The sequence below is a fragment of the Mesocricetus auratus genome, unplaced genomic scaffold (genome assembly GCF_017639785.1).
Source record: "Mesocricetus auratus isolate SY011 unplaced genomic scaffold, BCM_Maur_2.0 Super-Scaffold_100008, whole genome shotgun sequence".
NCBI lineage: Eukaryota > Metazoa > Chordata > Mammalia > Rodentia > Cricetidae > Mesocricetus > Mesocricetus auratus.
Genome location: NW_024429192.1, coordinates 67,044,309 through 67,068,347, shown reverse-complemented (window position 1 = coordinate 67,068,347; position 24,039 = coordinate 67,044,309). Strand labels below are relative to the sequence as shown.

At 45.1% G+C, this 24,039-nt stretch overlaps 1 protein-coding gene across 9 annotated transcripts in view; it reads left to right on the top strand.

Moving 5' to 3' along the window:
• St6gal1 (ST6 beta-galactoside alpha-2,6-sialyltransferase 1) overlaps positions 1-24,039 on the top strand; it is a 140,192-nt gene that overhangs the window by 96,568 nt on the left and 19,585 nt on the right. For all 9 annotated transcript variants that reach the window (XM_005071608.4, XM_021228097.2, XM_040751035.1 and 6 more), the window contains one exon: positions 10,880-10,977. In XM_005071608.4, the coding sequence (XP_005071665.2) occupies positions 10,880-10,977 (98 nt within the window). The remainder of the gene's footprint in view (positions 1-10,879; positions 10,978-24,039) is intronic.

Here is a 24,039-nt window from a genome sequence, read left to right as displayed (position 1 = left end):
TTCCCAGGAACTTATTGTATCATTTTTAGTAAACATGTTTTTACTAAACATTGTCTTACAGCTGCCTACTCCCAGGCAGAAGGGGAAGTGGCCAGGAACTTATTGTATCGTTTTTAGTAAACATGTTTTTACTAAACATTGTCTTACAGCTGCCTACTCCCAGGCAGAAGGGGAAGTGGGTCTCTGCTCAAGGTCTGGTGTTCCCACAATTCACCCCTTTTTATTTTCAAATGAGGCACTCCTGGCTTAGGTCAAGTAGGGTCACCCTCCCTTTCCCGTCTTTGGGGGACCTTGGACCCCTGTTTTAGGTGGGAGGGGTCTTCCCCACAGGTTGCCCGTCATCGGAGATACCCCCAACCTTAAATCATCTGTAACCAACCTTTATGGCTATCGGGATTGCCATGGGCTAAGCTAAGCAATACTTGGTTACGGATCTCTTGCCTCTGGAACAACGCACGTTTGAGCTCGGCATAAAGCCAGAATGCCTACCGCCACTGCCACCATTTCCAGGACCCCCATTGACATAGCGCCTCTCCATCACCATACCCATCACCAGATCTGGGCCATAACATTCTGCCAGCCTTCATCTGTTACAAGGGTAACATGCACATGATTTACATTCTGTTACAAGGGTAACCCGCATGTGATTTACATTTACAATTTGATAAAGTTTACAATCGTTTCAAGATCTGGTCAGGAAAGCATTTAGAAAGTGCACTTGCACAGATACATTGGGCACAATCATTGATGTTACACATGTAGCATTATGAAAAATATGAACAATAGTTGTCACATTAGGACAAGTTGCATTTCTCCAGAAAAATACACTGGCCTAGTCGTGATTCCAGAAATAGGAACCATCAAGTCTGATATTTCAAGTGACCATGTCCTGTTCAAATACTGAAAAGAGGCTTTTGCCACTCATCATAGTCCATACCAATGTCCAAATGCTTTAAATGGGTCCTTTTTTCTCTGTTGGCTTCATGATGAAAACTCATGGGTCCGGAAGGTTGATGCAGCAGGTCTGTTGAGAAACTGGAAATCTCGAACTGACTGTTTTCTTTCTTTCTTGGGCTGTAGATTCGATGACATCAAGGGTCAGGAACACTGATTTAGGAGATCTCACTCAAACTGGCTTAGGTAGGCTCCCATGGTCTCAGGTCCAGTTTTTCTCTGCTCCATGCATCTCACTAAATGGTCTGACAATTGCCGAAGCTTTATTCTTTTCCTGCAAGAAAACACAAACATGCCCTCGACCCCAAATTAGGGTCTTCTCCACTGTCTAGTCTATGGATGTCTCCATTTGACCTGAGCAATGGTTGCTCAAGTTCCATTATGCCAGAATCTGTCTGAAGCTCACTGGCATTCACATTATAAAATTTTTAAATGAGGAGTGTATTATTTGATGAGTCATGTGGGGACTGGGGGCATTATTCCCCCTTTTTATTTTCTAAAAAAGTTTTCTTTTTGAACTGTTGAAGCTGGACCATAACAGTAGAAGGATTTGTCTACCCTCCTTGGTTAACTATCTAGGTAAATTGGGCTTACTAAATAACTTTTGAAAATTATTTGAAGTCTGTGAGCAGTCTTTCCCAATCTAACCTGTAGAACTCTCACTAGCTGACAAGGCCTCATTTGTATCTTAAATTTTTCTGTTAAAACATTAACAGACTGGCTGGATGTTCCTTTTGGCTATATTTAACGCAATCTAGGTAGCTTCTTAACTATTTTTGAAGGGATTTAAGTATCCTTTTAATCATATAATCAGTTCACACTCACGCATTCACAATCACATTTCATACATACCGGTGTGGCCACACCATACATTCAGAACATACATGCATCTTTCAGTCATCCTTTTTCCCTAGGTCATGATTAGTCTGTTGCAATGAAGTTTCCTTAATTGAAATCTATGTAAAAGAACAACTCCAGCCAATCCTTGAACTAAAAAGTCCTGTATGTTCTTTATCATTCCTCCATTTGAGCTACAGTCATGGGGTACAGCCGTACCTACTCCTTGTAACTCTGTAGATGCAAGGTAGAGAGGCCAGGCTTTTGGCCAAAAGTTTTTAGAGATGACTCACAAAATAGAACTTAAATGTAAACAAAATTTTCCATTCCATATACCTTTGTCTTTGTCTTTTTCTTTAATTAATACCAGTACCATTTTTTTTTTTTTGAGTCAGGGTTTCTCTGTATTGTTTGGAGGCTGTCCTGGGACTTGCATAAAGGTGTGTTGGGATTAAAAGCGTATGCCGCTGGGAATCTCTTGGATTCCCCTACTTCCTGACCCTGGTATCAGGCTTAGGAGGGGGAAACTCAGAATGTCTAGTTTCTGACTTTTTAATCTCATTGGCAGCAGCCGCTTCCAATGTATTATTGGTGTTATAAAAATTGATGAACAGGGAGCTGGAATGACTAACTGGCATCAACATGGGGGGGGAATCCTCACCAACGCCCATATTTCCCTTACCTGAGTGTTCAGCAATGGTTGGATCATCTTTAGCATGGTGAGCATTACTAGTATCCGGAGTAGTATTGGGGTCGACATGCCTGATGCACCGTTCGGGGACCCAAATGGGCTTCTCACTTCCTGGAGGGAAAACACAAACAGCCCCTCGGACCCTAGCTAGTAGGGGAGTGGGTGGCTGCCATTTTCCTGTAATCAAATCCTTCCATCTGACCCATCCCAAGGACTGGGAGGGTTTGTTCCAATGTCTCTCCATAGCAGACAAATTATTACAGTCTACGGTCAAAAAATTTAAAATGTAAAGTATGGTGGATAACTGAATATTGGGGGAGGTAACATACTCCCCTTTTTTATTTTCTTAAAATACTGTTTGAGAGTGGCATGGGTGCGCTCCACAATAGCCTGTCCCGTGGGGTTGTGAGGAATACCAAAAGAATGGACAATGTGATGTTCCCTGCAAAAGGCAGCAAAGCGATTGCTGGCATAGGCAGGGCCATTGTCCGTTTTCAGGGCATCGGGTACGCCCATGTAGGCAAAGGCCTGCAGGCAATGAGAAATAACATCTTTAATCTTCTCTCCTGAGTGGAGAGAGGCAAAAATCAGTTTAGAATACGTATCCACAGAGACATGCATATATTTTAATTTCCCTGCCTGCGGCAGGTGAGTGACATCCATTTGCCAGAGATGGTTGGCCCTGAGGCCCCGGGGATTTACCCCCTCATTGGGAGAATTATGATAAGGGGCACAATCAGGGCACTGAGAGGTAATCTGTGTAGCTATGGATAAGGGGCACCCAGTGTGAAATTTAATGGAGCGGGCATTTAGATGATACCTCTCATGGAGCTGGTGGGCCAGCTGCTCCTGAGTAAATAAGACCCTAGGGCGGGTCAAGGAGTCAGCAATTTCATTGCCCTGGGCAAGGGGTCCTGGAAGGTTAGTATGTGCACGAATAAATCCCACATAAGCAGGGTGGATGCGCTGCCAAATAAGATGTTGGAGCTGAACTAATAAGGAACGAACCTGGGAGGTTGGAAGAACATATGGAGAAGTTTCTAAAGGTCTAACAATGTTGGCAACATAAACACTATCAGTATATAAATTAAAGGGCTCTCCCTCAAACATTTGGAAAGCCATCAAGCAAGCAAACAACTCGGCGGCTTGTGCTGACATCTGTCCTGTGGGTACCCTCTTCTGCACCTGAGAAGAAACCACCACCGCGAAACCCTTGGAGGAGCCGTCTGTAAAGACTGAGCGAGCTCCAACTAGAGGGTTCTCCTTTAAAATCTTGGGAAAGATCACAGGGTGTTGTTTGAAAAAAGACATCAAGGGGCTGTTGGGATATTGGTTATCAAACTGTGCGCCTGTAGATGTAATAAACAGGGTCCACCCATCATGGAAGATCTGTAGATGTTCCACCTCCTCCTTACCATAAGGAAGGATAATTTTATCAGGACTCTTTCCAAAGGTTTGAATGCTAAACTTGTGTGCCTTCCACAACAATTGTAAAATGAGATCATAGTAAGGGGTCACTACCTTCTTAGGGGAGGCTGACAAATGTACCCAATAAATAGGACCAGTCTGCCAAAACACGGCAGTGGGCGAAAAGCTAGATGAAAGTACAACCAGAACAAGGGGCTGCCCATAATCTATACGCCGAAGGTGGGCTTGCTCTATACTTCTTAACAACAATTGTAGGGCTTCCCTGGCCTCTGGGGTAATCTGTCTAGGGAAGTTGGAGCAGGGTCCCCAGGAAGAATATCATAAAGCGCTTTAAGAGCCCCTGTTTTAATAGAAAGAGAAGGGCGAAACCATTGCACCTCTCCCAAGAATCTCTGCCAATCATGAAGTGTTTTTAAATTTGAACAATCAATTTGGAGTCTTTGTGGCCGGAGGCCAGTTTGTTGAATTTGATGACCCAAATAAGTATAAGGGGGTCTCTTTTGGATCTTTTCAGGAGCCAAAATAAATCCGCGGGCCTCCAGAAGTTCCTGTAGCTCTGCAAAGGCTATGTAACATTGTCTTTCTTCGGCCGCGGCCAAAAGAATATCATCCATGTAGTGGATAATGTAAAGATCAGGAAACTTACGTCTGAGGGGATCTAAACAGGCAGCTACATAAATCTGGCATATAGTTGGACTATTAGCCATCCCTTGGGGGAGCACCACCCATTGGAAGCGAAGGGCAGGCTCCCTAAAGTTAATCGCAGGAAGGCTAAATGCAAACCGAGGACTATCTTGAGAATGCAAGGGAATAGAAAAGAAGCAATCCTTCAAGTCAATAACAATCAAATGCCAGTCTTTAGGAATGGCCACAGGCACGGGCAAGCCAGGCTGCAGAGCCCCCATAGGCTGCATGGTCCCATTCACTGCCCTCAAGTCTTGTAGTAACCTCCATTTCCCTGAAGATTTTTTTATTACAAATATAGGGGTATTCCAAGGGGACGTGGAAGGAACCAAATGACCTGCCTCCAATTGTTCTTGAACTAGCTGGTGAGCCGCCCTTAGTTTCTCCGCTGGTAAGGGCCACTGTTCCACCCATACCGGATCATCTGATAGCCATGTGATGGGTATGGGGGCTGGCGGCGCAACAGTGACCCTCATCAAAAATGGCCAAAACCCTTCCTATCCCCTGGGGCCCTGGTCTCCAAAGGGAGGGATGCCACAGGGCAAACCTCTCCCTGTTCTAGTTTACCTAGTTCCCTCCCCAGGCTCCAGCCCCTCCCTTGTGTCATCTGGGGGCCCCTGCTTTTGGACTTGGGTGCCTGAGTGGTGAGACCACTCCCATTTCTTGCATGAGGTCCCGTCCCCAGAGGTTAATAGGGAGGCCAGGCAAAACATATGGCTGGAAAAGCCCTGTGTGGCCTTCAGAGTCTTGCCACTTTAAGATTCTGAGGCTTTTTTTGGGGCACAGCCTGTCCTATTCCCTGGAGGGTCACTGTCCCTTCCTCTTTCGGCCAGGTGGGGGGCCAGAATTTATCTGAGAGGACAGAGAAATCTGCCACAGAATCTAAGACGCCCCTAAAGGACTTGCCTTCTATCTTTAATGTAAGCTGGGGGCGGTTCTCCATAGTGGCTACCCAAAATGCTGCCGGGCCGGTACTTCCAAAACCTTGGTTGCCCCTTTTCTCTTTAATTTTTCTAGCCTCACAAGGAGCTGTAGGGAGAAGGAGTATCTGAGCAATCCGTTCTCCTGCAGGGATGGCAACAACCCCACTGCCCACTGATGTCATTATTTTAATCTCCCCCTCACTATCCTGGTCTATAACACCGGGGTGTACCTGGATGTCCCGCGCTACCGTCTCGCCAGCAAGAACGACGCAGAACACTCGGATCCTTCTGCAGTAAAGCTTTAATGCATCTTGAGAGATAGATGATCAGCTTCTTAGAGGGAGACCCCAAGCTAAGAAACCCAGCCCCTTATATAAGCCTAGGAGCTCCGAGTGAGATGTGTAGAGCCGGGATTGGTGGTTTGCACATCACCCCAGATGACGTCACGGGAGAGGCACAGTTTAAACGGTTAACTCCAACTGACAGCGACAGTTAACTCCAACTGACAGCGACAGTTAACTCCAACTGACAGCGACAGTTAACTCCAACTGACAGCGACAGTTAACTCCAACTGACAGTGGATGTCAGCGCCATCTTCTAACGGCAATAGCGATAGCGAGGGCGGCTCCTCACAGATGCCTCGAAGAATAGTACTGGACCGTCCCAAAAGTAGTCCGACCGTGCCTGGGGGCAATGGCCCATGCACCCCAGTAGGGAGGGCCTGGATCCCCATTTCCGGTGTTAGGATTGCCCGGGCAGAGGGAGCGAGGTCCAATCCTGCACTCCCTGAGGTGGCTCTAAGGAGGTCTGAGATATGAAGGGGTTGCTCTGGGGGAGAAAATGAGTCCTGCCACTGCCCAGAGCAGGGGTCATTGCCCCGTACACATTGGTTTTGGGGCCCTGGGGTGGGGCCCTCCTCCCGTTTCCCTGATTATTATTAGCAGAAAGGAAATTTCCCTCCCTGTCAGTTTTAGAGTAGCAGTTATTGGCCCAATGATATCCCCTTCGACAACGGGGCATAAACCAGGTCTCTTGAGACCCGTAGTACTATTTTGAGGGCACTCTCTACGGAAGTGTCCCTCCCTACCGCAGCTAAAACATGTTTTTCTCCCTCCCAGAGTAGGTCTTTCTTTCCCCACTTGGGGCCGAATAGCAGCAGCTAACACTTGGCCCTGGATGAAGTTCCCATCAATGTCCCTACAGATCCGGATATAGTCATTTAGACTTTTATTGCGATAGGGGCGAAGGGCTTCCTTACAATATTTATTTGCATTTTCAAATGCCATCTGCTTTATGACTGGCATCGCAGGCCCAATGCCCCCAAATATTCTTTCTGCTACCTGACTGAGACGGTCTACGAAGTCTTGAAAAGGTTCGGAAGGTCCTTGAAGGACTTTGGACAGATGATCCCCTCCTTCCTTGGAAGGCAATGCTTTCCAAGCCCCTTGGGCCGCTGCTGCCACTTGGGCATAGACTGCGATGTCATATTGCATTTGTTGCTGAATGGTGGCATATTGACCACTTCCTGTAAGCATCTCCACATTTCTCTGGGGCTGTCCGGCCTGTGCATTTCTTTGGGCTGTCTGGCTGCATCTTTCCTGAAACTCACCTCTCCAAATCAAATAATCTCCCCCCGACAGAGCTGCTCTGCAAAGCTGCTGCCAATCGCCAGGTGTCAAATTAAGAGACGCAAAAGATTCCATTAAGGAAAGTGTAAAGGGAGCCTGTGCTCCATAATTTAAAGTTGCCTCTTTAAGTTGTTTTATATCCTTAAAATTTAAAGGGTTATGACGCCTAATGACCTGTCCAGAATTGTTCGGATCTGGAACTTCCATTACTGGGGCCACCACCGGGCAGCATTGGACCCCTCCTCTGGGTCTTCCCTCCAGGTCTGAGAAGGACTGGGTTATCTCATAGGAGGAGTCCCTTTTTTCAGAGTATGGGGAAGGGTTTCTCTCCCTGTCCTGTCTTTCCTTAATTAGAATCTTTTTTAGTTCTTTTTAAGGGCCGCGATCTCAGCAAGTAACCGTTCCTTTTCAGACTGTGACGAGTCTGAGTCTGAGCTACTTCCATTTTCTAGGTCTGATAGAGAAGGATATAACCGATTCTGACCGGAGTCCTTCTTTTGGGTCGCGCCCGGAGATGTCTACCCGTTTTTTTGTTGTTACTAAGAGACTCCTCCTCATCCTCACTAACAATGGAGCCTCTAGTTTCAGTCACGGTCTCTTCATCATCACTCTCTGCCCCTGAACTCAAGGAGGCTTGAGTCTCAGTCTCTTGTAACTCTAAAAAAGCCTCTTTTGTGTCCTGAACTACCTGGCGGTGACGAACCTTATCTGTCAAAAGTGCTCCCCTCACTAATCTCCATAAGGAGAATGTCGTAGGGGGCAAGGACTCAGATCCCTCTTTTCGTAAAAGTCTATGAAGATCACGGCGAACCTCCTCCCAATCTGGAATATTTAAGCTTCCCCCAGTAATGAACCATGGACTGGCTCGTTCGATCGATTTTAGAAAGCCTTCTAGGGTTTTAGACTTGACTGCAGTCCCATGTTCTTTAAGTAACTTTTTTAGTTGATACTGCAATGATTCTAGCTTCCCGGAACTATTCCCCATAGTTTCTTAACCCCGTCCACTTACCTCGCTTTCACGATCTCAGTGGGACCTCCAATTGTCACGTCTGCTGCGCGGCCTGTGTCCGAGAACGTGCGGAGGGTGTCGGGTATTGAAAACACAGAGACTCGTTCAATGATATAAAGAGAACTTTAAACAGGCTCCAAAAAGGTTCAAGAAAAACTTCCTAAGAAAAGCTCCCACCAGAGAAGCTTCTGCTCTCTCCTCTCCCCTGGCTGGTTCTGCTCTGACACCAGAGGTGGATGTGTGTGGGTTTTTGAAGGTGCGGTTAGTCTTTGGACAAGGTCGAGGTCAGGGCGGTTTCCGTGGGAAGGCCTTTCCCAGGAACTTATTGTATCATTTTTAGTAAACATGTTTTTACTAAACATTGTCTTACAGCTGCCTACTCCCAGGCAGAAGGGGAAGTGGCCAGGAACTTATTGTATCGTTTTTAGTAAACATGTTTTTACTAAACATTGTCTTACAGCTGCCTACTCCCAGGCAGAAGGGGAAGTGGGTCTCTGCTCAAGGTCTGGTGTTCCCACAGAGAACCCCTGCTCTAGCCAGCTCCCTGCCTGTGTCGTACTAGGCACTAGCTGTGCTTTCTGGTTGGAGGGACTCCTGGCCGGGCCTGACTGTTCTTCCCATCTCCGTTCTGAACCGCCACGTATCCAAAGGAGAGTTCCCGAGCGTCTGTGGAACTTACAGTAGTCTGTGATAGGCATAAATTGCCATGCAGTAAAACACAAGGTCCTTGCCTTTTTTGCTGTCTGTAGTGTCTAGACCTGTGCCTGGATAGCACGGTCTTCATCCGGTATTTCCTGCATGAAGCAATGATCATCTTTTCCAGTGCTCAACAACAAGGACCCATCCAACACCTGTGATGAGGAACCTCCATCTTTCCCACCAACCACAGCCCCAGTCCCCTCCCATCTGCCTCTGGGAGTTGAAGTTTTGGACTGTGTTAGTGGGTACGCCCTGCCTTCTGGCTTATTTGAAACCAGTTAGGGGAGCACTGGCTTTCACTTTCATCTGGGAAGGAGGAAGGTGGGATTGAGGTCAGTTTCACTTGGTGCCCCCTGGATGACCTCTGACTGGTTTTCTGGGGTCAGAAAGTCTCAGCTCCTGTCAGTCGGTGGGGCTTTCCGACTGGTTTCCCTTCAGTCCTGTGAGATCAGGGGATGAGGCCGAGGGGAGGGGAAGCTGTTGACTGCCCGCCTAGTCTCTTTGCTGGCTGGATGTTAGTAGAGGTGGTTGGTGCTCCTGTCCTGCAGGTACAGCTGGTGACAGTGTCCTTCCTGGGATCTGAGTCCTTGTTCCTGCTTGTGGCATGCCTTGAGGTAGAAGTAGCTCCAGGCAGCCCTGGTGTTGTTTTCATTTCCTCAAACTCAGCCTTGTAAACAACACTTTCGTTGTTCCTGGGATGTGTGACTGGGAAAGCAGCAGCGGCTAAGCCCAGTTTCTGACAGGTCTGCTTCTCTTGTGGTTTCTACTGTTTACTTTTGCCCCTGTGCCTGGTTCTGAGGAACCTGTCTGTTCTATGTTGTGAAAGGCTGGACCTGTTGCCCTCCTGACAGAGTACTGCCTGGAAACTGATAAGATTTGGACTCTGCTCATCTTGTGTCATTCCCAACCATTCCAAAGGCGTGTTTTTTTTTCTTTTTTTGAATTCAGCCCTGTTGTTCCCATGAATAAGGTGTCTAGATTCCTGCGGTTTAGAAAAGAATAGACATGAACTGAAATAGAGAGGAAGACTTGCATTGCCTAGTTTGGAGGCACACTACTTCACAGTCATTTTCCATGGATCTGAATACATTTGTTCTTCTCATCTCTGTAGCTATTGAACACCTGCAACTAAATCCTCACACACAACAGAGGGTCTCCAATCTTGTGCAGATTTTGCTAGTTTGAGCAAGCGAGGATGGGGTGAGCTCTCATAGGATCCAGAAGCTTTGGGTTGGGATGGTACCTAAACACCATTGCTTCTTACCCCACATCAGTTTGATCAAATGTTAGGTTCAGAAACTTGTGCAAACCTTGCACATTATGCTTAAAGAAGGTAGGGACCGGGAAGTAGTTAGGTGTTTTTGAGATGGTCTGTCTGACTCTGACTAGAGTTCACAAAACATATTACTTCTAAAAAAGTATTTAATTAAAGAGCAAAGCACAACCCTACAGTTTGGGAATTTAAGTGGCACTATGACCTGCCTGTCCCATATCTACCACACCAGATTTGTGGCCTTTTATGGGTCTCAGGTTTCTAAATAGAACAGATACTTCATGGCTGTCCTGGGTGACATAGTGTATCCCTGCCAGGTGCCAAACTAAGCATTGTGAACTTTTTAGAGTGCAATGGTTACATTGCGCATGTGGTACAGGGTCACCACAATGTGGCAGGGCTAGAAACATGATTTACTGTGATAGCAGGGGTGTGTAGTCTGTTCCTTTGATACCTGAGGAAGGATTCTAAGTAGTGTGTTGGCCCTGTTCATTTTTCTGTTGTGTCTCAGCACACTGGTGCCAGTGAATGGCCCCCAAAATTAATAGACATTGTAGCTCTTACAATGGCTGTCAGACAGGTGATCATTATGACCTTCTCTGACTCCCACGCTCATCCTGTAACATCCTCTGTGTATCAAAAGATAAAAACAGCATGCATTTTGATCTCCCGTGCCTTCCTTCCTCTTCTCTGTCTCTCTTCCTACATATTGCTAGAACTCACCCCCCCATTTCCATTTCCTGTGGTTTGCAGATAACCATGATGCAGTCCTGAGGTTTAATGGGGCACCAGTAGCCAACTTCCAACAGGATGTGGGCACGAAAACTACCATTCGCCTGATGAATTCTCAGGTAAGAAAGCGTTCTTTCCTGCAGACAGTGCACGAGATGGAAGCGGCTACAGCCTGGGCCCCAGCGCTGAGTGTGCACAGCAAAGCTGTCAGCTTGGCTCGGTTAATTCAACACCTCCTGGGTTCCAGATACGTCACTGACGAAGGGACACTGTCCCCTGCCAACCTCATGATGTGTCTATAGTCATCTCGGATAGTGTGCTCTGATGGAGCTGCCTAGGATCTAGGGAAATGGGGTTCTGGTTTTCCTTGTACCCATGCAATTGTGCCTGTAATTTTGGCCAAGAGAAAACAGAGCATAAGGCATCCAGGGGAGAAGTGGGGAGAAGGTGGAAGACTAGGCAAAGTAAGTAAGGATACGCACAGAGTTCGAGGTGGCTATAAAACACTGTGCCAGCATAGGACATAGCACCAGTGCCACGGGAGCCTATATATAGACTGTGTACCAGAAGCCATGCATTACTTCACGGGTTTCCTAAGTCCTTCCCTAAAGTATTTCTGAGTAGTAGACATGCTGATTTGTCAACACCAACGGGAACTTTAGACATGTTCTTGCCAAAAGTTCTGTTAATATGCTTAGTGATTAAAAACAGAATTGTACACAGCCTTTAGACACGCACAGCACTGTGCACATGCTGCCCCAGCTACTCAGGAGACTGAGGCAGGATTAAGATTCCATCAGTAGGTAAGGAGATAGAGAGAGAGAGAGAGAGAGAGAGAGAGAGAGAGAGAGAGAGAGAGAGAGATTGATTCTGTGCTGGGACTGCCAGTCTAGCAAACCTTACTGTTGGTAGTGATATTTGCTCCTTCCTGAGCAAACACAGGAGCCTTAGCTGTTCCCTGTGAGTGTGTAATCTCTGTCTGCCTCTTAGGACTCTAGGGCCTGGGCAGCATCAGAAAAGCCCTGCCAGCACTTTGCTGGCATAGAACGTGCTTCCTCTCCTGCAGTGGGGCTGAGTGTGTCCACATCAAAGCTGCTACTTGATTTGGTTTCTTGACTTCCTGAGTCCCAGCTACATCTCTGAAGAAGGGACATCCATTAAAAAAAGGAAGATGGGTACTTCTTTCTCTTCACTTTCTGACTCATGGAACATCCAGCTGGACCCCGCACCACTTCCTGACAGTGTCCTTCTGTTTGAGACCACAGTGGAAAGAAGGGGGGTCAAGAAGCAGAACTGCTATGCATGCAAGCTTATTTCTTGGTTTTGTTTGTTTTCCTTGTAAAGCCTTTTTTTGCGGGACAGTATCTTGCTATGTTGCCCAGGCTAGACTTGAACTCTCAGTTCTCCTTCCCTTTCTAGTGCAAAGAGTTATCTGCTTGAGTCACCATGCCCAGTCTTAAACCTTCTTGTTATTGTCATTTCAATTTAAAAACAGCCAACACTTTCTATCCTGGCAGCATCTGGTGTCCAGATGTCTTCAGTGTCTCTGTTGTTCCAGATCTACCTTCTCCCTCCCTCCCTCCCTCCCTCCCTCCCTCCCTCCCTCCCTCCCTCCCTCCCTCCCTCCCCCTCCCTCCCTCCCTTTCTTCCTCTTTCGTTCTTTCTTTCTTTTTTGTTGTTGTTGAGACTAGATCTTTCACAGGGATCCGGGGCTGCAGACTAAACTGCACTGGTTTACTTGCAAACCGCAGTGATCAGTCTCCGCCTCCCCAGCACTGAGGTTACAAGAGCACGCGTTATGCCCAGTTTTTCTTGTAGGTGCTAGGAGCAGAGCACAAGTCCTTGTGCGCGCTCAGTAAGCATTTTACCATCTCCCGAGCCCCACAGTTTGCGTTTTTATATCGCTTTGGTTAGCAATAAAAGAGATAAATCATTTGGTTAATAAGATTCTCTGAACTTGACTCCAAAAGGGACTGGGTTTGGAAAAAAATATGGGCAGGGAGATCTGTCTGAATAAGAGACTGGCAGGACAAACACACAGGAAGTGAGAGATTCTCCCTAGCTTGGCTGGCCTAAAGGAGGAGGGTGGCAGAATTCAGGTTGCCTGGTAGAGCGTGATAAGGCTGTTCCCCAGCGGCTCAGATGACCATGTCTAACATTCTGATATGGAGTTAGGGTCTTTTTCCGCCTTCTAAAATCTCCTTATGTTTTACCCTTACATTTCACCTGATTTTCTTCTCATGCCCCAGACACAGGAAGCCTGAGCTGGGAGCATCTTAGGGAGCACTGATATCTATCTTCTGCTCTCATGTGTGATGAACTAATAACTTTGCATACATACATCCATTCATTCAGCGAGTGTTTTAGAGGATTAGGTACGTGGTAGCAGTCACTTCTTGGCCTCTGAAGTTAGTTTACCTGAGGGATTGGCAGGATTGCTCTATATTTCACTAGCAGAATCATCATGCGTAAGTTACTCTCTGAAGAGGAGAGTAACAGTCTTTTCCTCACAGTTATTGTGAAATACAGATGAAAAAGTGGGAGGTGCTTAGTATTAGGGTTTTGCCGCAGAAGAGTACACTACACAACAGATCTCACACGAGAGAGGGGCCAGGTGTGAAAGGCTGCCCCTGAGCAGGAACAAGAGGACAGAGAAATGGCCTGGACTTTATAAAGGATCCACGATTGATGGCCACAGTGGAAATGGGTGGCATTTGGTGACTAATGGTGACATGGCTGCTGGTGCTGGGTCACTGAAGGCAGGCAGGGGGAGGGGCACTCACCTGGTTCTGGAATGTGGGCAGTTCCTAACACTTAGGACAATCCTTGGCATGTGGGTCCCTAACTGTTCTGACTATTTCTATCAGAGCTGGGAGTGAGTGTAATCTCTCTCTGACTACTGGCAGATAAATTGAGTCTCACACAAAGGAGCCTGAAGTTGCAACCCAGAACTTCCCCGGGGTGGGAGGCGGGAGGAGCATGGAGCTAGGAGAGCCCTGCCAGGGAGAGCCCTGCACTCCAGGGAAGTCAGGACGTGGCCACAGCATGGCTGAGACCCTGAATGACAGCCTGCTAAGGACGTGGAAGGACTTGGGAAGGTTCCAGAGAAAGGTAGTCAGACTGCCAGGATCCCATTCACAGTGTGTAACTCGCTGCCGTCTATCTGGTGAGAGGAATTGTGGTGCCCAGAGGGACACAGTTAGGAGGGTCCTGCTGCCTGTAAAAGTGCTTGCACCAGAGTAGAGAATACATTCAAGGGCTACCTGGGGGGGGGCACCCGGAGGGGCTCAGTAGATTAATGAAGTATTTTAAGTACACCAGTGTTGTTTTCTCTCAAATAGTTATTACTTGGGGGTCATCTTGTCTACCAGGAAGACCTTTGTTTTTCTCAAGAAAGAATTACTGGGGGCTGCCCCCTTGAGTGGCCTGTGAGAGGTGTGGTCTTTAATATGGGATTGTTAGGTTAGGGTTGTCTCCTTTGTTACAGGAATGGAGTCTAATGGCAGGTCAAGCCCGGTGAACAAGGCATTTATGTCTTTTCATCCTAAGTCTTGCTCTGACAGGCCTCTGTAAAATACTGCTTATCCAGGGTGTATTTTGGAGGCTGTTCTCCCGTAGCTGAATTCTCCACTGTGTGTGTGTGTGTGTCTCAGTTAGGGTTTCTTTGGCTGTGAAGAGACACCACCACCACGGCAACACGGGTGGCTTACAGTTGAGAGGTTCAGTCCATTATCATCACAGTGAGGAGCATGGCAGCATGCAGGCAGTCGTGTGCTGGAGAAGAAGCCTAGAGCTATGCATCTTGATCTACAGGGAGCAGGAAAAGAACTGTGAGCTACTGAGCCTGGGCTTGAGCATCTGAGACCTCAGAGCCTGAGCCCACAGTGACACACTTCCTCCAACAAGGCCACACCTCCAAATAGTGCCACTCCCTAGGGACCAGGCATTCAAGCACATGAGTCTGTGGGACCATTCATATTCAACCACCACAGTGTGACTTAATGTCTGCTAAGCAAGTCTGTGAGTAAATCCTTTATAATATCACTTCTATTACTCTGAGTTTCTTCTCCATAACTATGACCAAAACACTTACAGGGAGGGGCTCTTTCTAGCTCACAGTTTCAGAGGGTTCAGCCATGGTTATTTGGCTCCTGTGCTTATCGGCCGGCTAGCTGTGGGAGCATGTGGGGGAGGAACCTAACTCCATAGTTGACAGGAAGGGCAGAGCTGGGACAAATGGTTCTTCAAGGACACTTCCCCATTTACCTACTTCTTCTTCTAGACCCCACCTCCCAGAACTTTCAGAAGCTCCCCAAATAGCACCACCATCTGGGAGCCAAGCTGCCAGCATATGAGCGTCTTTTGTAGCTACTTTCTATCTAAACAGTGACAAGGGAAGGATGACACCCTACACTTCTAGCTGGGGTTTATTTAGGATGTCTTTTAGGTGTCTGTAGAGAGATGTCAGGTAGGCCTTTACCCGAATAGGAATGGAGTTCAAGCAGCTGTGGATGGGAGAGTAGCTGGGACCTGTCTGCATTTATGTGTGGTAAGGAAACAATGGGATTGATGAGAGTTCCAGAGAGAGACAGAGACAGAGACAGAGAGGAGAGAGTGAGAAGGGGGATCCTACCAGAAGCTTAGCTAAAGAAAGAGAGGAGATGAATATGGATCTGTATTAGATGCTGTTAAGGGGCCAGTTCAGGTGAAAGGCTGAGTAGCGTCTGCTCTCTTTAGCAAGAGTTTTTGGTTTTGGGTTGTTTTGTGAAGTCTGGTTCTATATGACAGGAGAGAGATGGGGCTTGAAATGTCCAGGGCCAGTGCATAAGTGTTTGATGTCAGCAACCCAGACACATGCGTTTGTGTTGTTTTGGTATACCTGAAGAAAGACCTGAATAAGTAAAGCTATATTCTCCGCCATCAGGGTTGTCCCATACAGAGCAACTGGGAATAGCTCCAACCTCTGATTTGCTTGAGATTTTAAAGGCAAACACCTCAGTTGTGTGAAGAATACGGAAAGGTGGCTGTGGACATCTGCAGGAAGCAAGCATATGCTGTTTGCAGAAGTGGAGCGAACCTTGCATAGAAATTTTTGGCTGGTCTGCGTGACCAGTGACCAGTTTACTCAAGATAATCTTAGCACTTAGAGATTTTCCTAAGAATATTTTCACAAGATAGTATGTATGACTAGTAGCTCACAACATTCTTCATTTGTTTTAGTAGAACGAGTTGAATCATCGAGTCAGTCTAGGGAATTTAATTTGAGGGCTCCTGGGATCTCTAGTGTCTTTTTCTTCTGATTGGTTAGGGGAAGATACAAAGACGTAAACATTGACACAAATGATCATCAGGATGCATAAAACAAAACAGAAAAAGAAACACCTGCTTTACCCAGGTAAAATTTGATAACCCCAAAGTGAGCTTTCCAACCAGATCCCAGACCCCATCGTGCATAACCCTTTCTGGAAATGTTTGTAACTCTGACTTATTTATTTATTTGAATTGAATTGCTGCTGTTAGATGAAAACAGCACATTTCTCTAACTTCTTGGCATCATTTTCAGTGCAGTAAGAGTAGGCAATCAATACCAGCCCTGCTATCTAGTATGGTCTGTCCATGTTCTTTTTGTTTTGTGGAGATACAATTTAAACCTTTATCTATTTTACAGACCATCCAGCTATTGGATACACCCTTATCATTGTATACAGGCAGACTGGGGAGACCTATTGCAGAGGGTGATAGCCACAACCTCAGGTTTTTGAGAGAAGGGCTATTTTATCATCAGTCTCCAGTCAGGGGCTTGCTCTGTCTCTGATGTCAATGTCTCATTGGGCTTTTTTCTTCCTGGACTGCTGGAAAAATAATAGGCAGTCTCCTTAAATGTCAGTGGTCACTGTGAAACAACTTAGCAGGAGTATAACCATCAGTGTATTGTTCACAAGTGAAAAACCATCCTTCAGGCAAAGGAATATGGCCGGTCCAAATGAGTGACTGACAGGGTTAAGAGGCTGCTGCGGTGGAGTTCAATAGACTTATGAAGCCTTAAGAGGGGAAGCTGATAGAAATGCAAGGAGTGAGGTAACTTAACAAACCCAAGCTGGAGGAAGTGACAGTGTTAAGCTTCCGGGCCAGGGTTGAGCTACAGAGTTCAGTGGGGCTATACAGGCAAAAGTCAGGACCAGGTCAAGCAGGTCAAGATGAAGGAGCAGGCAGATGGATGGATGGTAGGTCCAAATGGGCACACAGGAGGAGGTGGGTAGATAGCAATTCTGGTACTGTATTAAAAGCGGGACTGAGTCAAGCTGCCACTTCTGAGACAGCGGTGAATTCTCTGCCAGTTGATTCCTTGGCATATGCACTAGGTGGTCAGCTGACGGGTTGGTGAGGGTTGTTGCCATTGTAGTGGTAGGTGTTTCCCTTGCTATGGTCTGGTGTGACCAAAAATGTTTCAGATCTGGTTTACCTGATGTGACTTTAATATGCCTTTTACCCCCTCATTCTCAGTTTGCCCTGATAAATTGGCAGAACGGTACCCTTTCTATTCCCAAGAATAAATCATTTTATCAGTCTGTGCTGTGTTAGTGGTATTGGGCATGTCCGCACTGGTGCAGAGTCATCTTCCCCTTTAAGATGGTGTCGAAAATGACTTGCAAATGGATTCTGTCTGGACAGTGCACAGTCTGATAAGCCGCTGTTTTACACAATACACTGGAACTTGGAGTAGGGCACAGCCATTTTTCTTCTTTTCATGTTGTAGATGGGATGGAGCAGAGTAAGTTTAAAAACCAGTGCAGGGGGAGGGGAAGCCGCTAAACACTGTATCTAGTGTTGGTGACACTATTTTAGGTCTTGCCAATCTTAGGTGACTTGGAGATTCAGGGAAAGGTTAGGATGGTAAGATGTGGTTAATTTAGGTCAATCACTGCTGTTATCATTTAGAAGCCCTCACCTCCCATCCCTAAGCCCCAGGACAGACAGCTGTGTACACAGTCCTAGATGAGCCTAGATAGAGAGCCAATCTGGCTAACTGATGTTTCTTATCACAGAGAAACAGGTACTGGGTAGATAGTCATTGTCATTACACTTCCTCTTCATCGTCAAAAGCAGCTTCCCCTCTGGCTAAAGTGGCTGGGGAGATTTTAAAGCCCACAGCTCCTCCTTTACCCTTTTAGGAGACAGACATTGAAAACTAGTTCTTATGGAACATTTTAATTAACTTTTATTATTACTGAAAATGCACGAGAAAACTATTCTATAAAGAGGACACTTTGGTGCTGGAGAGGCAACTCAGTGGTTAAGAGTGTATACTGCTCCTGCAGGAACCCAAGTTCAGTCCCCAGTATCCATGCCAGGTGGCTCTCAACTGTCTGTCATTCTGGCTTATGACAGTCTGACCTCTGAGGGCACCTTCACTCAATAATACACAACCCTACACAATTTTAAGTAATAATAAATAATAAAGACATGAAATAATTACTTTGTCTCACAGTTAGGTTTGAGCCTGTGTGTGGTGACAGCATATCACAGCAGGGAGCAAAGGGACTCACCTTGTAACCAGGAAAGAAGAAGGGACACTGTCTGAGTGCCCTCTTCTAAGACATGATCCCAACGAACAAGGGGATCTCACCAGGCTATCCCACTCAGAGATGCTCCATGACCTCCAAATAGAGCCATTGAGAGAAGCCATCCTTCAGCATGGGACTTTGAAAGGCGTTCCAGAGGTGCACTAGATCATGAGATACCTAGAAAGTCACCATGTAGAGGATGGGCGCAGCTCAGAGTAGGCCTGAGAAGACATCAAGTTTATACCCTAAGCATACTCAAAGTCTATTACCAACATCAAACAGAACCCGAGAGAAGCCAACCGTGAGAAAAGAGATAACCTGATTATTCGTCCAAAAGCTAGTGCTGTTTTCCTTTTTCTCGTAGCTCCATATTTTGCTGCATAATTTAAGAAACTAGTGCATTAAATTATTTAGTTTTTGTTTTGGGGACATACAACGTATGATGGCATGATTATTTTTCCTCCTTGACTGGAAGGAGTGAAGACAGTTGCTAAAGAATCAGGGATGTGTGTTGTTAAAATTAAGTTGCTGAAGATTCAGGCTAGAGTGCTGTAACTTTAAGATATTAAATGCAATCCCTACAGTGACTAGTTTTCCTTCAATTGTCTCTTACATCATCTGCTTTCAAAAGAGAAGATTTTGAATGACATCTGCCTTTCAACGTTTACTGAGACTTAGTGTTATTAGTCCTTCTAGATGAGAATAAGATCGCTACTACAGTTTTTTAGCCAAATCTGAAGCAAGCTTTATTAAATACTGGCCAGGAGATGGACACTAGCCAGGTCCATACCCAGGATTCCAAGGGTGTGTTCCAAAATTACATTAGGCAGAGGCTTATAAAGGCAAAGCCTGAAAGGCTCCTTGCTTTCCAGCTTCATCCAATCAGGGGCAAGCACATCCTGATGGACTTTCTGCCTGTGGACCTTCTCCCTGCCTGTGTTCAAGCACATCCCACACAGTTGGAGCAGCCAACCTTGTTTACAGAAGTGAGCAACAGGACCCAGTACTTTAGAAGTTATCTGGAGAACTAGGGATTACAGGTTAGAGCAGAGGTTCTTAACCTGTGAGCTGTGACCCTTATGGGGCCAAATGACCCTTTCACAGGGGTTGCCTTAGACCATTGAATTACATTGAGATTCATACAGTAACATAATTACAGTTACGAAGTAGCAACGAAAATAATTTTATGGTTGGGGGTCCCCACAGCGTGAGGAACTATATAAAAGGGTCACAATATTGGGGAAGGTTGGTTCAAGGCATTTTTGTTTTGTAGGCAGGTGGGAAAACTTATGCTGTACTTATCTGGAGTCTGTTTTATCTGTGAGGGGTGGATTCAAATTCCGACTCCCTGAAGCTTACCATGAATTTTTTAGTTTATAAAAAGAGATAACACTTTTAGATATATTAGCATTATCATTGTTTATAATCTGTAAATAATTCCACATTGTAGAAAAGGAAGTTAACAGATGTCTTTAAAATAGCTTAAATAGACTCATGCCTAATAAGAAAAGCTATGGCTTTGGATTAAAAAGCATGAACATTCTTTCTCTGTCCAGAGAGCTGGGTATATAGATTGGACAGAAATGTTTTTTAGCCCAATGAGCATCACCTTTAAGTCTATACTTAGTAGACAACCAAAGGAAATTTAAAATCTTGAACTTGTGACTGATAACAGTAGTCAGTGATTTATCAGCTTATCATAAGTCCATTGGTCAATGTTAGGACTCTGACCTTTTGAAATCTTTGTGTAATAACAGCATAGTGAAAAGGAAAGAAATCTGAAACACTTCTCTTTTTTCACATACCTTAAATAACTTCCTTAGACCTTTAGAACTTACTTAAGCTTCCACGTCCTCAGAAATGACTTTCTTAGACCCTTGTAACTTTAAACCCTCTTCTTTCCATCTAATCATTTTCCTGAGATGCGAATGGGGAAGAAAGAGTGAAAAAAAATGAAAGGCCATCTCAGAGTAGGGACATGAGAGAGGCAAGCGGGCAGACAGACGGACAGACGGACAGACGGACAGACAGACAGAACAGGCAAGAAGAGAGACAAGAGATAAGAAAGGCAAGAGAGAACCTTGTCTGGTAGACACTTTTAAGGGGTGACCTGGTGACAGGTGATGATGTAACCACCTCAGCGCCTGAGGCAGCTTGCTGCCATGGCAGGAACTAACATTCCTCCATTTGTTTATTATTAAAAGGTAAGGAACTAGGAAGGGGTAGCTGGTAAAGTGGGAATGGGGGTGCCATGTTCTCTAGACTGCTTCCTGTTTTCTGGGGGCTTCAGCATCTTTAGGCGACCTGAGATAGCTGGGTTGCTGACCAAGTCCTGGGATGTCTGGCTGTTACACTCGCATCTAGGCTCTGTGGTACCATCTGGCACTAGGAAAGTGCAGGCCTAGCTGAAGCAGTCTGTGAGGTTGGACTACTTGGGGGTGGCCACTTTGACACTATCAGGGGTGCAGATTTTGAGGGGACCTGGCAAGATGCTGGCAGAAGATAAAGTTAAGAAGTTTCAGGGGATTCTTTTTCTTAGGTTCTGATAATTGAGGGAGGGGAGTCCCAAGTCCAATGAAAGGTGGGGGAGATCCCACCCTCGGGAACAAGCAGTAGGTAGGGAAGCTTAGGCTGTTGATTGACAATACTTATTTGCATCCAAGTTGACTCCTGGATCTTACAAGAACGTTTTTGAGTCTACAAAAAGAAATACGTTGTAAACACATTAGCATTTCCAATGTTGGTAATCTGTACTGAAATCCACATTGTAGAAAAGTCAGTAGATTCACCATTAACACTCTTTCCTTTATCCAGAAGACTGGATATATATATATATATATATATGAGATAGATGTTTTTAGCACAATGAGAAACACTTTTAAGTATACACTTAGAAAACAACCAAACGGGATTTAAAATCTTGAGCTTGTGACTGTGATATAATAGCAGTGCTCTACCAGAGCTAGATTAGCAGATTATCAGAACTCTGTTGATTAATGTTAAGACCCTAAACTTTTGAAGTCTTGATTCAACAGTAGCATAGCAAGGGAAAGAAATCTGAAACATGTTTCATTCTTTTGTACATCTTAAATCACTTTTTTTTAAATCACCATTTAATCTTTAACATCCTCAGACTTTTATAGCCGGCATATACACATCTCAAGTCCTTATCTTATCACAATTTAAGTTTTTACATTATCCCATAAACCTTACACCTTAAAACACCTTCTTTCTATCTAATCATTCACCTGGAGACTCAGGTGGTTGATTACTGGGCACAGTCATTGTAGAGTGAGTTCCTTTAATCTCTTTTCTGAGTCTGGTAACAAGGTAAACTGTGTCTACACCTAATTGTAGCTCTAGGAGAGTGATACCTGAGGCCTGAATTTTACATAGAGAGAAGGCGGGAAGGCGGCTGAAGCCTCGGGTGCTACTGTTGAACTGACAGAGATCTCACCAGCCTCGTCATTGGATACCATCAGTTCTGAGAAGGATGCATTTCATCTGAGTAAGCAGGAAGTACAGATCATACACTATGGATACTAACCAGGTCCACACCCGAGATTCCCAGAGTATACTGCTTATTATATTAGAGGCTTATAAAGGTAAACCCACAAGGTTATGCTCTTCCCACCTTCATCCATTTAGGGCCAAGCACATATCTCGACCTACATCCTCCTTGTATACCTCCTGCATACATGTGACCAAGCACATCTTGTGCAGTTGAGGCAACCAAGCTTTTTGTTTTTGATGAAGCAAAACCACGTGGCTTGTTATCTTACATGAACAACAGCCCCTAGCATCCCAGTAAGTTATCTGTCCTTGGGCAAGTGGGGCTTACAGGTTAGTGGCCTTTGTGTTCTATAGATGTCTTAAGTACAGTAATTTAAACTTAAAACATAAAGCTAGCCCTCCTAGTATGTCACACAGCTCATAATCAATCTATCCTGGAAAACATCCCATTTGTCCTTGAGAGGAATATGTGCTCTTAATTGGAGAGGTCTCCACATGCCTATTAGATCTAGTTGGCTTAGTGTATGTTTCTCCCCGCATCGTTATCTTCTGTTTGTTCTGTCCTTTACTGAGAGTGTACTATTATAATCTCCCAATATTCTTCTACAACTCTGAAAACCACACAGCCCACTCTTGAGTAATCAATGGATAAAATAAATCATAAAGGTATTGTGGGATACCTGAAGAGAAAAACTGCTGAGAGACCTGGATGAGTTCAAAAGAGTCTTAACCTCTAGCCAGACTTTCCCAAATAAATTACAGGAAACAGCCTTGACCTCCAGTTGGTTCAAGCTTTGAAGGGCAAAAGATGAGATTGTGATACATACAGACAGGCAGCTCTGGATCTCTGCAGCAAGCAAGCGTTGTTTACTGAAGTGGAGAGTCAGCAGTTAACCTTTAGCTCAGGGTCACAATGCATTGGAATTTAGGGCTGGCCCTGAGGCCAGTTTTACCCAAGATTGTTTTAGCACATAAAGCAGTCTTAGGAATACTTTTATGAGATGGCATAACTATAGTTCAATGGCCCACAGCAAGGGAAATCAGGGATACTTAGAAATGATTTAAGACACAAGGAAGCATATAAAACTTAACAAGATTCAGTTAAAGTACCAGTAAAGAGAAACTTTTACCACTTAATTCTTGCATTAAAAGATGAGAATGGGAGCTGGAGAGATGGCTCAGTGATTGAGAGCACTCCTGCTCTTCCAGGGGATCCAGGCTCAATTCTCAGCACCCATATGGCAGCTCATAGCTGCCTATAGCTGTGGTTCCAGAGGATCTGACACCTTCACACCATTGCACATAAAATCAGGTTAAATAAATTAAATAAAAGATGAAAGGCTTCCAGTTAACATAACTTTACCACATAAGAAGAAATACAAGCTAAATATGAAGTTAGCAGAAGGAAGGAAATAATAAGCATGAGAGATGAGAGAGAGAGAGAGAGAGAGAGAGAGAGAGAGAGAGAACAATAAAGGAAACAAGGACCCCAAAGTTGGTTCTTTGCAAAATTCAACAATACTGATAAATCTTAGCTCAAGCAACAAAGGTTAAAAAGAGGGAAGATTCCCACTACTAAAACCAGAAACTATAATGAAGCCATTACTACAGTTCTGCAGTATTATTTAAAAGATTATAAAAGACTATACTGTGAACAGTTACACCCATCAGAAAGACCAACCTAGATAAAATAAACAAATTTCTAGAAACAAAACCTATTAAAACTAGACCATAATGAAGCATAAAGCCTTCAGTACTGTAACAAAACTAAATCAGTATTAAAAAAGTTTAGACAAAACCTAGGATCCCACAGCTTCATGGTGAACTATCCTGAATATTAAAGTGCTAACAACATTCTTTCTCAAAAGTTTTCTCAAAGAATGCAGAGGAAGAGTCTAACTCATTCTGTCAACACTGCCCTGATAGTGGAGCCAGTAGTGACACCAGAAGGATTGAATGCTAGATCAATGTATTTCATGGACTGTTTGAAAGTCCTCAATAAAATGCCAGCAAACCAAATTAGATGGCATTTTAAGAGGACTACAACCATGGCAAAAAGGAATTTATTTCTGGAATGCAAGGATGGTTTGACATAAAATGTTG